This window comes from Nomascus leucogenys, chromosome 20, assembly GCF_006542625.1.
Source record: "Nomascus leucogenys isolate Asia chromosome 20, Asia_NLE_v1, whole genome shotgun sequence".
In the NCBI taxonomy this organism is placed as follows: domain Eukaryota; kingdom Metazoa; phylum Chordata; class Mammalia; order Primates; family Hylobatidae; genus Nomascus; species Nomascus leucogenys.
The window spans coordinates 1,160,872-1,177,006 of NC_044400.1; the positions used below are offsets into that span (position 1 = coordinate 1,160,872).

A 16,135-nucleotide genomic window follows, 5' to 3' on the forward strand; every position below is an offset into this window, starting at 1 on the left:
ACCCTCAGCCAGGCAGGTGGATGTCCTTCCCCCTTCTTGGCCAGATAGCCGCATCGTTACAGAGGCGACATGGTGAAGAGAGCGCAAGTGCGCTGTCTGGTGTTTGCTGGTTTTGAACTCCTGACCTTAGGTGATCCACCCACTTTGCCCTCCCAAAGTGCTGGGATTACAGGTGTGAGCCACCATGCCTGGCCTAGTTTATGTATGTCAGTGGGGAAGTTTCAAGGTTTCAGGCTCTTTGCTATTAGAAGTACAGGGGTACCCGACGGCAGAAGTTACCTAGAGTGGAAATAACCCACATGGCAGCGCAGATGGGGAAGACCTAATCAGTTTACTTTCCACCAAGAAGAATAAAGAACAGCTCTTTTCAGGTTTGTCTTGATGACGCAGAAGTGTTGATCATGTCAGAGGATCTTGGAGGGCAGAAAAGGTGTTTCAGAAACCAGCTATACGACGCTGCTGCTGCCGAGAGGTTGCGCTGGAGCGAGCTGTTTTTGTAACTTGGGGTCCCAGTCCTGTGTCCTTCATCCATCCTGATGAAGTCACACCACTGGGGCATCGTGTCACACTGTGCAGTTACACACGGCAACCTTTCCATGCTCACCACCCAAGAGCTGCAGCACCCCACACAGACGTAACTGCGTTCACATGAGCCGGGTGAACCAGTACCTGAGTCACTGGGCCAGCCCGCCAGGAGCCAGGGTGAGGAAATCTCCTGGTGGCTTGGATTCAGAGGCTATCACGGGTGAGCACCTACAGAGAGGGTGGATGAGTCAGCTCAGCCTCCATGAGCTGACCCCAAGAACCCACACGGCTTCCTGCAGGTAAGCGACTACCACCGGCCTGGTCCAGGGACGGACACCAGACACCACTAGGTGCAACAGTTTAGGCAGATGCAGATGCATCTCGATTTGACCAACATTAGCATTACAAGTTGAATCATGTCCCCACAAGACATGCTAGAGCCCTAGACTCGGTACCTCAGTGTGACCGTCTGTGGAGACAGGGTTTTTCCAGAGGTCACGAGTGTGGGAGCATCCCCAGCATCCTTACAAAGAGGGGAAGTCGGGACACACAGAATGCCACGTGAAGATGAAGGTGGAGATGGGGGTTGTACATCGACGAGCCCCGAGATGCTGGGGAGATGCAGCCGATGCTCCCCACAGGCCTCAGAAGGGGCCGGCCCTGCCGACATCCTGCGCCCGGACTTCCAGCCCCCAGAACTGTGAAAGAACCGATTTCTGTGGTTTGAGCCACCCAGTTTGTAGTACTTGGTGACGGCAGCAGTGGGAAATGAGAACAACTGGAATCAACTTCAGCATTCAATTTTATTATAGTCCCATTTCCCTCAACAAGATCAGCAGCCAGTGTGGGATGGTGCTCAGTGGGGCTCCACTTCCCACTAGAGTGTAAGCTGCTTCCACGCATGCTATGCTACCGCGTGTTCCGAGCCATCGCAGCCGAGTCTCTTCTCACCCGGCTTTGATGGTGGGGCGACTCCCGTGTCTGCAGCTGTGGTCCAAAGGGTGTCTGTGCTGGATACAGAAGTTGCCGTGACACTGGGCACATGTCATCTGCAGCATCTCTTTCTTCTTGCAGCCCTCTTTTGAGCAACGGTATGTAAAAATCTGAGAGAGCAAAGTGACTTTAACAAGCAATTCTTTTTTTGGAGACAGGGTCTCGCTCTGTTGCCCAGGCTGGAGTGCAGTGGCTCGATCTCGGCTCACTGCAACCTCTGCCTCCTGGACTCAAGTGATTCTCCTGCTTCAGCCTAGTACCTGGTACTACAGGCACACACTGCCACGTCCAGCTAATTTTGTCTATTTTCATAGAAATGGGGTCTTGCCATGTTGCCCAGGCTGGTCTCAAACTCAGCCTCAAGTGATCCTCCTGCCTTGGCCTCCCAAAATGCTAAGATTACATGTGTGAGCCACTGTGCCGGCCTTAATAAATTCTTTAACAGCCCCCAGTAAGAACATTCACGTTTAAACTAGACACGGTTCCTGTCTGCACAGAGTACAAATGCAAAATTTCATTTGACCATCTCAGTGCAGGTAAGAACAACACGGGGCCAGGCGCAGAGGCTCACGCCTGTCATCCCAGCACTTTGGGAAGCCAAGACAGGTGGATTGCCTGAGCTCAGGAGTTCGAGACGAGCTTGGGCAACACGGTCAAACCCCATCTCCACTAAAATATAAAAGATTAGCCAGGCATGGCAGCGTGGTGCCTGTAATCCCAGCTACTCTGGAGGCTGAGGCAGGAGAGTTGCTAGAACCCGGGAGGCAGAGGCAGCAGTGAGGTGAGATCGTGCCACTGCACTCCAGCCTGGGCGACAGGGCGAGACTTTGTCCCTTTTAAAAAAAAAAAGCCAGCCAGCATTGAAGCTGGGGATTCCCATGAAGATGGCCCAGAGGTACTGCTGGGAGGACAACAGAGAGAGGCAGCCAGGAAGCAGGAGGGAAGGAGGCCAAGCATGAGTGACAGGCAAGCCCCACAGAGGCATGGCTCCAGGAGCTCTGGGACGGCAGAAGTTGTCCCCATCAAGGGAATATCTATCATGTCCCAGTACCCACCGGTCACTTTTTTTTTTTTTGGTGCCAGGGTGTAGGCAGCGATATAAATTCCTAGGAGTCAAAACTCCAAGAGGGGAAGGCAGTGAGGAGAGTGGGGAGGGTTCCAGCAGCCGGGGGTGGCCCTCCGGCCAAGGCAGGCAGGCATGGCCATGCTGAGCAACCATGCAAGAGGGACCCGTGCAGGGATGCAGCAGAACACAGACCGTGCCCACCACAAGGGCAGGAGCAGAGTGGGCCAGGAGCAGCCGGGAGGGTATACCTGTGTGGGGGCCTTGGGGCAGTGCTGGGTGAGCCCCCAGCAAGGGAAGCTGTGTTATATGGGAGAAGTGGGTGCACCAGAGAGCTGTGATGTCTCAGAGGCTTAAGAGACCTCCAGAGGCTGAGGATCCCAGGGCACAGCCACAGGAGGGAGAACTAGACAGGGCCAGAAAGCAGAGACCAGAGCAAGCTTCCGCAGAGGGTTTTGTGTGGCAGACTAAGGAACGCTGATTTTATTATGTTTGAGATAAAAAGTTACTTGGTTTATGGTAATATAATTGTAAAGTATTGAACATCATGTACTAAGATAGTTGGTAACCACCAACCAGGACCCATGACTAGGAACGGATTAAGCCTGACAGCAGCCAGTTCCCTAGAGAAGCTCCTTGAGCCGGGCGTGGTGGCTCACACCTGTAATATCTCAGCATTTTGGGAGGCTGAGGTGGGCAGATCATGAGGTCAGGAGTTCAAGACCAGCCTGGCCAACATAGTGAAACCCTGTCTCTACTAAAAATACAAAAGTTAGCTGGATGTGGTGGCGTGCACCTGTAGTCCCAGCTACTCGGGAGGCTGAGACAAGAGAATCGCTTTAACCCAGGAGGCGGAGGTTGCAATGAGCCGAGACGGCACCATTCACCATTGCACTCCAGCCTGGGTGACAGAGCAAGACTGTCTCAAAAAAAAAAAAAAAAAAAAAAAAAAAACGCACATGGACAGAATGGATCCAGAAAGCCATCTCAGGAGGAAAACTAGTAAATTCCAGTCAAGAAAGACGAACCTGACCTGGGATCCCTCATATTAAAGAACATTTATAAAACTAAAAACTCAGGCCACTTGCAGCTTAGGACGCAGCGTTAGGGATAATGCAGCGTTAGGACTCTTGTTTTCTACTTTGTATATAAACTATTGGGAGTAATTTTCAGGTAGCAAACTGACTCTTCCCAAGGAAAAACCAGGCTTCCCAGATGAAGGAACTGAGGTGGGCTCTGTCCTTACCTTCTCTTTCTTCTTCCCAGGGTGAGAGTGACAGTCTCTGTCAATGTGATCGCCAACTACCACGTCTGGTATCTGGCCCTTTGTTACTGGGATGGGGGTATTACAGAGTGGGCATACCGGGACGTGAACATCCTAAAAATAACAAAGGTAAGATGGCATCTGAGACTCATACAACCTAAACTCACAGAAGTTTTAAACGAGTACTCCTGCGTGGCACACTTAAACACAAAGAGTACAAAACCCGGTCTCCCGAGCCCTCCGAGAACAAAGCATCATTGGGTCATGGATTCGCGGCAGCTGTCTCTACAATGTGGGCATCAGCTGCCCTGAGGAGTCTAGTGAAGTTTCAACGAACGGACTTCAGCCGACTGCAGAAACCAACTGGGGCCATCTCAGGCTGGCACCGCCCAGGTGAGAACAGAACCTGCCCAGATACCTCCACAGGGAGGAGATGGAGGGAAACAGGGACCACAATCGCCAACGGCCTGATCCCTTTGCGGCTTCCCCAATGGCTTCTACGTACACGGAGAGTTGCTTGTGCCCGATGAGGCCATGTGTACCTAGGGTGAGCTCCCAGGTACTAACGACCGTCACTGGCTGCAGGCCAAGGTTGTGGGGGCTCTGGAGGGGTGGACCACCCAGCAGCTGAAGGCCCAGCAAGGCTAAAAACCTGAGCCGGGGCAAGAGTTGATGGAAAGGTCAATGGGAAAACAGGTGGCAACCGACATGAACAGGTGGCAGGTGATCACAGAATTACAGGCACGCTGTCTGCAGCCCAAGCTGGAAGAGTCACAGGTGGTGGTGCTTCCTCATTTGGTCAAATGAAACAAAGTATTAGTAAACAGTCTCCAGCCAGACCCCGCCCCATGCCGGGGCAGGACGGGTCAGTGGGAAGACACGCTGGGCAGTCTGCCTTAGTCATCTGTGCCTAGTAAACGCAGGGAATATGAGTCCCCCTCCCCACCCACCGTGATGACCTAAAAATGGCTGGAGGGCCAGACCCTGGGCAACACTGGTCAAAGCACAGAATGCTGAGTCACCCACATTACCACCACCACCAGGGTCAAGTGGCAGAGTTCACTAAAATGACCTGTGACCCATCCAGAGACAAAGCGAACACGGGCTGGGAACCATCTGAAAAGTCAACAGAAGTCTCAAATCTCTGGATTTGGGGCAAACTCATTTCCTTAGGTCCTCTTTCAGTTTCTACTGTGTACTCTGGGAGTCACCTAAATACGACGTCAAGGCTGCAGTTATTCAAATCAATAAGCATATTTACTGCCTTCCTGATTGGCTTCCAAGTCAAATATCAAAACCTTTCTTGCATCAGGTGAAGACACAGCTATGGTGTGACGGATCAAAGGAACCAAGTATTTGAACATCTGAAGTAAGCTTGGAACATAAGGTTACAACTAAGTGACTCTACGAGTCCCTGAAAATAAGATCTCAGTTGTCTGAGAGTCATCCAACAGAATGTCCTGTGAGGGGCAGAAATGCTCCTCTGTACTGCCTAACAGCAGGCACCTGAAACAAGGCTAGTGGGACTGAGAAACTGGATTTTAAAATTTAATTTTCATTGAGTTAGCCACACGTGGCTAGTCCCTACCATACCAGCAAGACAGTGCAGCTTCAGGCAGTGAAAATGAGAATCTTTTGAACAAAGGATGAATTACCTTCTGGAATGCAAACGGACACTTATGTGCAGCGTATGCAAAATGATCTTTACAGAAATCTTGCTTACATGCATCACATTTTACTGGAAGAAAATCTAAAAAACAAAAAACAGGGAAGTGTTTTAACGACTGGAACAAAATGCTTCTAGATAGTACTAAAAAGTGTTTACCTACACTAAGTGCTTTAGGCCTATGAGATGGACAGGTCCTCGAGGGCCACACATGTGAAAACAATCCCAGGGTCAGGCTGTCTTCTAGAGAGAGACCCTATGGTGTCGCAAGTATTCAAGCAGCACCCTGGATCCACCCGGCCCTGCCAGCCAGCCTGCACCCCTGCACCCCGCCTCTGGTGGATGCTAAGTGTCAAACAGAACCTGCACCAGCGCAGTTCCCAATACTGAAGAGCCAGGAAAGCCAAGACACAATTATCAGCTAATTAACAGAACAGCCAGCTTTCCCCCAACAAAATACCATTTTTATTATTAAGTCTCTTAAAAGTACTCACCTAGCTGCTTGCAAGTTTTTTCCGAACAATGCTTCCCCAAATCAGGAAACTCCATTATGAGAACAGTGCTCAAAACGCAGATGGCAGAGTTAAGTATCACCTACAAAAGAATCAGAATAGTTAGGAGGAAAGCTGGACTGCCCTTCAGTCACCAGGATTTACAGTGTAATTACAGCTAATGAAAGTCAACAAACGCGCTGTGTGGGGAGCATTCCATGGAGTTTTAGTACAAATACCAGGTGTCCGCCATTCGTAGTCAACCCCATTAAGAGACACGGACTCCTTCATAGTCCTTTTAATTCCTAGTCTATGAAGCACTCCTTGAACTCGGGTTTCTATTTCAACTCACACTGTGGGGGCGAGAGCTAATTCACACAGCTGCCAATGATGATTACGACTTTGGTGAATTTTAAGTCACAATTTTATCCATGGAATATACTTGTTGACATAAACAAAACTCTGTTACTAGGTGCTAAATCCCATCAGTTGACTCCATTATCCAGAGGAGATTTAACTCTGTCTCTCGCCTCTCCAACTCCCTTAGGCACTGAGTCTTACTGTGAACTTACTCCTCGATGACATCAATCTGGAGTTGATCAGGGAGAAGCGCAAGCTGTTAAGTCACTATGGAAAACAGGCAGACGGCGGTGAAACTACTGCACTCGAGAGAGAGTCAAGGGGCTCACGAGGTCCCCTCCATGATCTAGTACCCACTAGTCCCTCCCGGGGCCTTTTCCTGACCTTCCCATCAGCTCTCTCCCCCCCTTGGAGGCCTCCTAGACTGTCGCCTGTGACCGGAACACTCTCGCCCATGGCAAACGTCTAGTCATCCCCTCCCGCCTCAGTTTAAAGCCACTCCCACCCTCCCAGTTCCCTCTGTGTTACACGCCCGCTACTCAAGGTGCCCATTAGTCCTTTCCTAGCCCTCACTCGCCCACAGCTTCCAACTACGGATCCGCTGCTTTACTATTAGCTCCCGGTGCCCGACACACAGCAGGCGTTCCGAAATTGTCTTGGTCAAGGAATTCACAAGAGTTTGACGTGAATTCCTAAATGATTTTGTTCTAGACGCACAGCAGCCGTCCTAGGAAATAAACACCCTACCCTGGCGAGCCGGGCCCGCAGCAAGGAAACAGACACATCTACGTGGCTGTCGCTCCGCTGGCGGGTTAACGACCCCGTCCGACCCGGTACTACGGCCCCGATGGCAGGCCCGGCCCCCAGCAGACAGCCGGACCCCCAGCAGCCTGACCCCCAGCAAGCAGCCGGACTCCTAGCAGACAGGCCGAACCCCCGAGCAGCCTGACCTCAAGGCAGGCCCGACCCCCGGCAGACCCTGTCCCTGAGGAAAGCGCAATCCCGGCCCCGTACCTGGCTCTCGTCGGGGACCCAGGCAGCTGCAGTGAATAGCAGAAGATGGAAGAGACGTAAACGCAGGTGTCCTCCTCCGTAGTCGGTTCCGGGTAGCTAAGCAGAAAGAACCTCGACACTGGCACCGAGACGCCGTCGGAGACACACCCACACCCACAGCGGAACGCAACATCTCGCCGCCCGCGGCCTACGGCCATTTATCTGCAGTCCCCGGATCTGAGAGCCGTCTCGGCCTTGGGGTTTCCGGGCGCGCCCCGACGACGTCACCCGCAGACCGGCCAATCCCGCCAGGCCGCGGCCCAGTGGCGCCGGCGCGCCCCGAAGACGTCACCAGCCATCCGGCCAATCCCGCCCCGCAGCGCCCCGCAGGCCCGCCCACTCCTCGCCCCTCTGCTTCCCTTGTGGAAGCGCCCGGTCGCTTCTCGCAGGCGGGGCGCTTGCTGAGTCACAGTGTGGCGGTTCCGCGCCGGCGCAGTCGGGCGGGCGAGGCGCGGGAAGCTGAGTCAGGGCTGTGGCCGGGGTCCTGCGGGGCAGGAGCGCGAGGCCGGCCTGAGGGAGGAGGCCTAGCGACCCATCCGGCGCCTCCCGCCCCGCGCACCGGCCCACGGCCGCGCATCCTGCGGGTCCCAGGAGGCCTTCATGTCAAAACAACGTGTTTTTAGGTAATTTCAAACTTAGGGAAAAGGTTCAAGAATAATACCGAAAATGTCAGTGTCCCCAGCACCTAGATCCCCCAGTTAAACCCTTTCCCATTTCACCGCGCTGCCCCCCGCCCCCTGGACGGTTATGTGGCCGCGTGGGGTTGACTCTGCCCAGGGCCGTGGTCATTGCACAGAACGCCCTGCACGTAAGGGGCTCCGCCTGGGGAAGACCCCGTCCCGGCTGGGCAGGAGGAGGCCTTGGGCCCAGGACATGGAGACCAGCCTGGGCAACATAGCGAGACCCCATCTCTGCAGAAATAAAATATTAGCCGGACCGTGCACGGTGGCTCACGTATGTAATCCCGGCACTTTGGGAGGCCGAGGTAGGAGGATGGCCTGAGGTCAGTCACTCACATGTCCGTGCGAAGAGACCACCAAACAGGCTTTGTGTGAGCAACAAGGCTGTTTATTTCACCTGAGTGCAGGCCGGCTGAGTCGGAAAAGAGAGTCAGCAAAGGGTGATGGGATTATCGTTAGTTCTTACAGGTTTTGGGATAGACGGTGGAATTAGGAGCAATGTTTTTCAGGCAGGGGGTGGATCTCAGAAAGTACATTCTCAGGGGTGGGGAGAATTACAAAGAACCTTCTTAAGGGTGGAGGAGATTACAAAGTACATTGATCAGTTAGGGTAGGGCAGAAACAAATTACAAGGGTGGAATGTCATCATTTAAGGCTATTTTCACTTCTTTTGTGGATCCTCAGTTGCTTCAGGCCATCTGGATGTATATGTGCAGGTCACTAGGGATATGATGGCTTAGCTTGGGCTCAGAGGCCTGACAGGAGTTCAAGACCAGCCTGGCGACCATGATGAAACCCTGTCTCTACAAAAATAAGAAATGAACGCGGCATGGTGGCATGCACCTGCAGTCCCAGCCTCTTGGGAGGTGGAGGCATTAGTCGGCTGTGAATGCGCCCTGCACTAGAGCCTGGGCGGCAGAGCAGACCCTCCCTCAAACCCAAAAAGTGCCAACCAGACCAGATGGTCGCCTAATCAATAGAGACTACGCCCAATCAGGTAAGGTCAGACGCAACCAGACATGCTCTTTTTTGTTGTTTTGTTTTTTGTTTGTTTTGAGATGGAGTTTCGCTTTTGTTGCCTAGGCTGGAGTGCAGTGATGTGATCTTGGCTCATCGCAACCACCACCTCCTGGGTTCAAGCTATTCTTCTGCCTCAGCCTCCCAAGTAGCTGGGATTACAGGCATGCACCACCACGCCTGGCTAATTTGTATTTTTAGTAGAGACAGGGTTTCTCCATGTTGGTTGGGCTGGTCTGGAACTCCCAACCTCAGGTGATCCGCCCGCCTCGGTCTCCCAGAGTACTGGGATTACAGGCATGAGCCACCGCGCCCAGCTTGTTGTTTTTCTTTAGACAGGGTCTTCCTCTGTGGCTCAGGCTGAAGGGCACTGGGATGATAACAGCTCACTGCAGCCTCCACTTCCCAGGCTCAAGCCATCCTTCTTCCTCAGGCCCCTGAGTGGCAGGAGCTACAGGCGTGCGCCATCATGCCTGGCTAATTTTTGTATTTTTTGTAGATATGGGGTTTTGCTATGTTGCCCAGGCTGGTCTTGAACTCCTGACCTCAGGTGATCCCTCTGCCTCGGCCTCCCAAAGCGCTGGGATTACAGAACGTGAGCCACTGTGCCCGGCTTATTGTACAGTCTTTACTCTTGGTTTTCACCAGAGAACTCAAGGGCTGTGAAAAGAGCAGGACCTCACCAGCTGCACGGCGGTGGTGACCGGCTCCATCTTGCTGTCCCTCCCAATCACACAACATCTCCCCTTGAGGGCTCTGCCCAGGCCCGGACTCCTACCTTTCAAGATGTCTGGATCAGCGCAGGACCTCCTTCGTGGCCACATCACTCTCCTTGGACTGGTTTGTTAACCCTGTTTTACCCACATTTTCTTTTTTCTTTCTTTCTTTTTTTTTTTTTTTTCTGAGATGGAGTTTCATTCTTGTTGCCCAGGCTGGAGTGCAATGACTCGGTCTTGGCTCATTGCAACCTCCGCCTTGCAGGTTCAAGTGATTCTCCCACCTCAGCCTCCCAAGTAGGATTACAGGTACACACCACCACGCCCAGCTAATTTTTTTGTATTTTAGGAAGAGATGGGGTTTCACCATGTTAGCCAGGCTGGTCAGGTGATCCACCCACCTTGGCCTCCCAAAGTGCTGGGATTACAGGCGTGAGGCACTGTGCCCGGCCTACCCCCCGTTTCTCTTGATGTAAGTGCTGCTTTGATATGGACATTTTAATCCATAATCTGTAACATTTATGTATTAAGTTTACTGCTATCTATGGTTTGCAGTGTCGACTCACCTGTGGAGTGGCCTGAGCCTGAATGCCCGGGGCTGTGGCTACCGAGTGAATGGGTTGTGCTAAGGGGAATTGCCACCTTGGGAAGCCTGTGTAGTTATATGGCTTTTCTGATTAAGTATCAATAAAAGTCTGACCTTGTGAGAAAACAAACGTGAGTGGCCCTGCTTATGTTTCACCTTGCGTTGCTCAGTGATAGTTCTGCAAAGTCGCAGCAAACATGGAATCATGTAATTATCGTGAGTGTTGGTGAGTAACACCCCTAGGCACTGGCTTCCGGGGAAATACAGAGTCAGGTTCCTCCGAGCCGCCGGCCACAGCCTTTTTGTTAAGCAGTTCATCATTAACCTTGTTGTACATGTCTCTTTCTCTCAAGGTTCCTTATTTAATAATGTCTAGTTGATTCATTAACATGGAATTCATGGCCAGTACCTCTGTCACTCATGCCTGACTGAAGTTTATCCGCACATCTTTTTCTCCCTTAGGCACGTGACAGCCTTCTTGCAATCAAGAAACTACGTGTGGCCAGGAGCAGTGGCTCACGCATGTAATCCCAGCACTTGGGGAGGCCGAGGCGGGTGGATCACCTGAGGTCAGGAGTTTGAGACCAGCCTGACCAATATGGTGAAACTCCATCTCTAGTAAAAATACAGACATCAGCCGGGCATGGCGGTGCACACCTGTAATCCCAGCTACTCTGGAGGCTGAGGCAGGAGAATATCGGGGGTGGAGGTTGCAGTGAGCCAAGATCGCCCCACTGCACTCCAGCCTGGGCGACAGTAAGACTCCATCTCAAAACAAAACAAAAAAATGAGCCAGGTGTGGTGGGGGGGTGCCTGGAATCCCAGCTGCTCAGGGTGTTGAAGCAGAAGAATCGCTTGAACCTGGGAGGTGGAAGTTGCAGTGAGCCGAGATCGCACCACTGTACTCCAACCTGGTTGACAGAGCGAGGCTCTGTCTCAAAAAAAGAAAAGAAACAATGCTAAGGTCGATCTCCTCAGACCCCGTTCCGCTTGTTGTTGTTGTTGTTGTTGTTGAGACGGAGTCTCGCTCTGTCACCCAGGCTGGAGTACAGTGGTGCGATCTCAGCTCACTGCAACCTCTGCCTCCCGGGTTCTAGCGATTCTCCTGCCTCAGCCTCCTGCAGATTTTACAAACAATGTCAACAATGTCTCTTTTCCTTTCTGCTCCAGGATCCCATCCACTATCACAGTTTCAGCTTCCCCCAAGCTGGAATATGTCTTTGCAGATTCCCATCCTTATTAAAGGGCAAAGATTTCTCATACACGTAGGATGGGTCATATATTCTTGGCGGGACTGCAGAGAAGGTGCCGTGTCCTGGGTCCTCACGTCGGGGCACAGGCTTCCAGCCGATTCTATCTGGGTTACGTTTATCTCAATTCCCTGGTGGTATTGGTGTCTGCTGGGTTTTGCCAGGATGAAGACACCCTGTGTTCATTTGTAAATTGATTCGTATTTTCCAGGGAGACATTCTGAGATTACAGCATTGTGTTAGTCAAGGTGCTGCAGAGGGACAAGGTGCTGCAGAGGGACAAGGTGCTGCAGAGGGGACAGAACTAATCGGATATATGTACGTATGAAAGAAAGTTTATGAAGAACTGGCTCACACCATCACAAGGCAAAGTCCCATGACAGGCTGTCGTCTGCAAGCTGAGGAGCGAGGAAGCCAGCAGTGACTCAGCCGGAGTCCAACAGCCTCAAACAGGGAAGCCGACAGTTCAGGCTTCAGTCTGTGGCCAAATGCCCACAGCCGCCGGAAAGCTACTGGTGTAAGTCCCAGAGTCCAAAGGCCAAAGAACCTGGAGTGCGATGTCCAAGGGCAGGAGGAATGGACAGAAGCATCCAGCATGGGGTAAAGACGAAAGCCAGAAGACTCAGCAAGCCAGCTTACCTACCTTCTTCTGCCTGCCTTGTTCTAGCCACGCTGGCAGCCGATTGGAGGGTGCCCACCCCCACTGAGGGTGGGTCTTCCTCTCCTAATCCACTGACTCAAATGTCAGTCTCTCTGGGAGCACCCTCACACCAGAAACAATACCAGCCATCTAGCCACCCTTCAGTTCACCATCGCAACCATTGTCTTATTCGTGAAACCTCTGCAGACCCACCTTAACCTCCATTGGTGACTTCTACCTGAAGCCCTCTGATTGTTGCCCGGTGGTGCTTTTTAAAATAATTTCCGTAGTTTCTTCTACGCCTTTAGTGGGCATTCTACTGTAAAGGAGAGATTTTATTTTATTTCTTATTCATTTATTTGTTAGTTTATAGTCACCACCATATGGATGCAGATTTCTGTCTTATTCACTGGGGAGTATTCTATTGCAGTCATGATTTATTTTGATGTTCACATCATCCCAGATTTGGTGAGTGAGCGCCCCTTCACGCTGGCTCTTGAGTGCTGACATGTCCCCGTCCTTCTCTGCAACTTTCCTTACCTCCTGGCATCAGATATTCCAGGCTCATTTGTTCTCTCCCTGCTCCAACCCTGTCATCAGCCATCTCCCCGAGGACGTTGGTTCCTTTATGGAAGATGGCATTTAGAAGCCAGGATTTGGGCTGAGCACTGTGGCTCACGCTTGTAATCCCAGCACTTTGGGAGGCCGAAGTGGGCGGATCGCTGCAGGCCAAGACTCTGAGACCAGCCTGGCTAACATGGTGAAACCCTTTCCAGTCTCTACTACAAATAAAAATTAGCTGGGTGTGTTGGCGTGTGCCTGTAATCCCAGCTACTCAGGAGGCTGAGGCACCAGAATCTCTTGAACCCGGGAGGCCGAGGTTGCAGTGAGCCAAGATTGCACCACTGCCCTATAGCTTTGTTGACAGAGCGAGACACTGTCTCAAAAAGGATAATAATAATGTAAAAAGCAGCAGGATTTGGGTGAGCGGTGTGCTCATTGCTTCTGGGCTCTCTCAGTGGACAGAGGCTAGGAACATAAGATGTATGTTTCCAAAAACCAAATCCATAACCATACCTTCAGTTTCAGTCCAACACCTCCGGGCTCTTTCTAGCCTTCTACCTTTCACGATTGTGAATACCTTCTCCGGCAGTGAGAAACCTGGCTCCTTTGTCCTCAGTGGATTTTCTTATTTGCTCAATTTTTTTGTTTTGTTTTGTTTTTGAGACAGAGTCTTGCTCTGTCACCCAGGCTGCAGTGCAGTGGCGTGATCTCGGCTGACCGCAACCTCTGCCTCCCGGGTTCAAGCGATCCTCCTGCGTCGGCATCCCGAGTAGCTGGGATTACAGGCATGTGCCACCAGGCCCGGCTAATTTTTGTATTTTTAGTAGAAATGTGGTTTCACCATGTTGCTCAGGCTGGTCTCGAACTCCTGACCTCATGATCTGCCCGCCTCGGCCTCCCGAAATGCTGGGATTACAGGCGTGAGCCACTGCACTCGGCCAAGTCAGAATTTTAAATTTCTTCTTTTTTGTAATTAATTGAACACCCGCATTCAAAGAAACAGAGTACCACCACGCGTAAGTAAGGTGGCCCCAGCGTACCTAAGTTTCTCCGCATATCAAGCTTAGAGGCTGCTTTTTACATGAAGTACTCCTAAGACAGCATCTGATAGCCGCCTTGTGGTCAGCAGGGAAGAAGGGCCTTGTAATAGCACGACTCTGCAGGGAGGCGGGCAGCTCTCATGGCCTTAGTTTGCAGACCTTGAGATGTCCATTAGAAAGCAGGAGATCGTGGCTGGGTGCGGTGGCTCACGCCTGTAATCCCAGCATTTTGGGAGGCCGAGGCGGGCAGATCACGAGGTCGGGAGATTGAGACCATTCTGGCTAACACGGTGAAACCCCGTCGCTACTAAAAATACAAAAACTTAGCCAGGCGTGGTGGCGGGCGCCTGTAGTCCCAGCTACTCGGGAGGCTGAGGCAGGAGAATGGTGTGAACCCAGGAGGCGGAGGTTGCAGTGAGCCAAGAGTTGCGCCACTGCCCTCCAGCCTAGGTGACAGAGCGAGACTTCGTCTCAAAAAAAAAAAAAAGAGGTTGCAGCGTCTCAAGTAACACATCAACTCCGCAACAAGGGGCCACAGTGTTCCTTGCCAACGGGTCCCTGCTACAATCCCTATTTTACATAAGGGGAAACTGAGGCACAGAGGGGGTAAGAAACAGAGAAGTCAGAATTCAAACCCGGACGACGCCTGTTAGTTTTTTGGGACTACGGGGTAAGCCACTGCACCTGGCCATACCTGTTAGTTTTGTAACTCCAGCATTCCTGTCTCTCCTGCATTTGTTAATAGCACCAGTCCTTTGTGGTGGGGTTTTTTTTTGAGACAGGGTCTTCCTCTATCGCCCAGGAGTGTAATGGTGTGATCTTGGCTCACTGCAACTTCCACCTCCCAGGTTCAAGCAATTCTCCTGCCTCAGCCTCCCGAGTAGCTGGGATTACAAGCGCCCACCACATCCAGCTAATTTTTGTGTTTTTAGTAGAGACACGGTTTTGCCATGTTGGCCAGGCTGGTCTCGAACTCCTGGCCTCAAAAGATCCAACCACCTCGGCCTCCCAAAGTGCTGGGGTTACAGGTGTGAGCCACTGCGCCCAGCTTGCTTGCTTGGTTTTTTTTTTTTTTTTTTAATACAGATTGGGTCTTGCTATGTTGACCAGGCTGGTCTAGAACTCCTGGCCTCAAGCGATTTTCCCCCCTTGGCCTCCCAAGGTGCTGAGATAACAGGCATGAGCCACTGTGCCTGGCCAGGACCACCCCTTCAGAGTGCTACGTCTCCCCCATTTTATGTGGCTTTTTGGGGTCATCCCTCAGTGTCCACTTACGATGACGGTGACGTTATGTCCTGCTTTTCCCAGAAGAGTCCCAGGTTATATTGACTGTTCTAGCAGAATTATTCAGAGCACCCCATTTTCAGTCTCAAAAATGTCTCCATTAGCGTCATGTGAAGTCACCCTAAATGAGGTCAAGAAAACCATCCAGGCTGGGCGTGGTGGCTCACGCCTGTAATCCCAGCACTGTGGGAGGCTGAGGCAGGTAGATCACTTGAGGTCAGGAGTTCAAGACCAGCCTGGTCAACATAGTGAAACCTCATCTCTACTAAAAATACAAAAATCAGTCAGGAGTGGTGGTGGCACCTGTAATCCCAGCTACTTGGGAGGCTGAGGCATGAGAATCGCTTGAACCTGGGAAGCAGAGGTTGCAGTGAGACCAGATCATGCCACAGCACTCCAGCCTGGGGAAGATTGAGACTGTATCTCAAAAACAAACAAACAAAAAAACCCCTCCGAGTTCATGCGTGGATTCTGATGCAGACTCGGGAGGGAGACCCTCAGGTGCTGCCCATGAGTAGCTGCGTTGACGGTAGCTGCTTCCTGGCTACCCCGAGGGGCTGCTCTGCAGTCAGGAGAGATGGCCGGCTCTCAGGGAAAGGCATCAAGGACCACACGTGAGTTCCTGGATCCGGGCACGTCTAAAATCTAGGAGCCCAGAAACTCCCGTTTTCACAGAACCTATTTTGAGTTAGGTTCTTGCCACACACAATTAGAAGTCCTGGCCGACACACAACTTTGGCTTCAGCAGTCTCCCTGGGTGTCCCCACCCCGTCCCATTCCCTGTGTTCAAAGGCACTTGGGGCCTTCCTCCACTGTGAAACTCCCAGACACGCCAGCCCAGCTTCTTCAGGTGTGCGCTGGGAAATTTTCACTCCCTGAATTTCAAAAATGATGGCAGTCTCTGCCTCACACCCTCATAAATGCAACGTTTACACTTACTGTC

General features: G+C 51.9%; 1 protein-coding gene across 5 annotated transcripts; it reads right to left on the reverse strand.

Moving 5' to 3' along the window:
• Positions 1–1,309: 1,309 nt before the first annotated feature.
• ZFAND2A (zinc finger AN1-type containing 2A) lies at positions 1,310–7,644 on the reverse strand. 5 transcript variants are annotated; one of them, XM_030801271.1, is made up of 7 exons: positions 7,377–7,632; positions 6,575–6,629; positions 6,006–6,105; positions 5,501–5,595; positions 3,828–3,959; positions 2,833–2,987; positions 1,310–1,628 (listed from the first exon to the last, which is right to left on the reverse strand). In XM_030801271.1, the coding sequence occupies exons 3-7, from the start codon at positions 6,058–6,060 to the stop codon at positions 1,571–1,573; spliced, it is 495 nt and encodes a 164-aa protein (XP_030657131.1). In that variant the 5' UTR covers positions 6,061–6,105; positions 6,575–6,629; positions 7,377–7,632; the 3' UTR covers positions 1,310–1,570. The 5 variants fall into 5 exon arrangements, with proteins under 5 accessions (XP_030657131.1, XP_030657128.1, XP_030657129.1 ...); XM_030801268.1 differs by having other exon boundaries at positions 6,564–6,629; XM_030801269.1 differs by lacking the exon at positions 6,575–6,629 and having other exon boundaries at positions 7,377–7,644.
• Between the last annotated feature and the right edge of the window lie 8,491 nt (positions 7,645–16,135).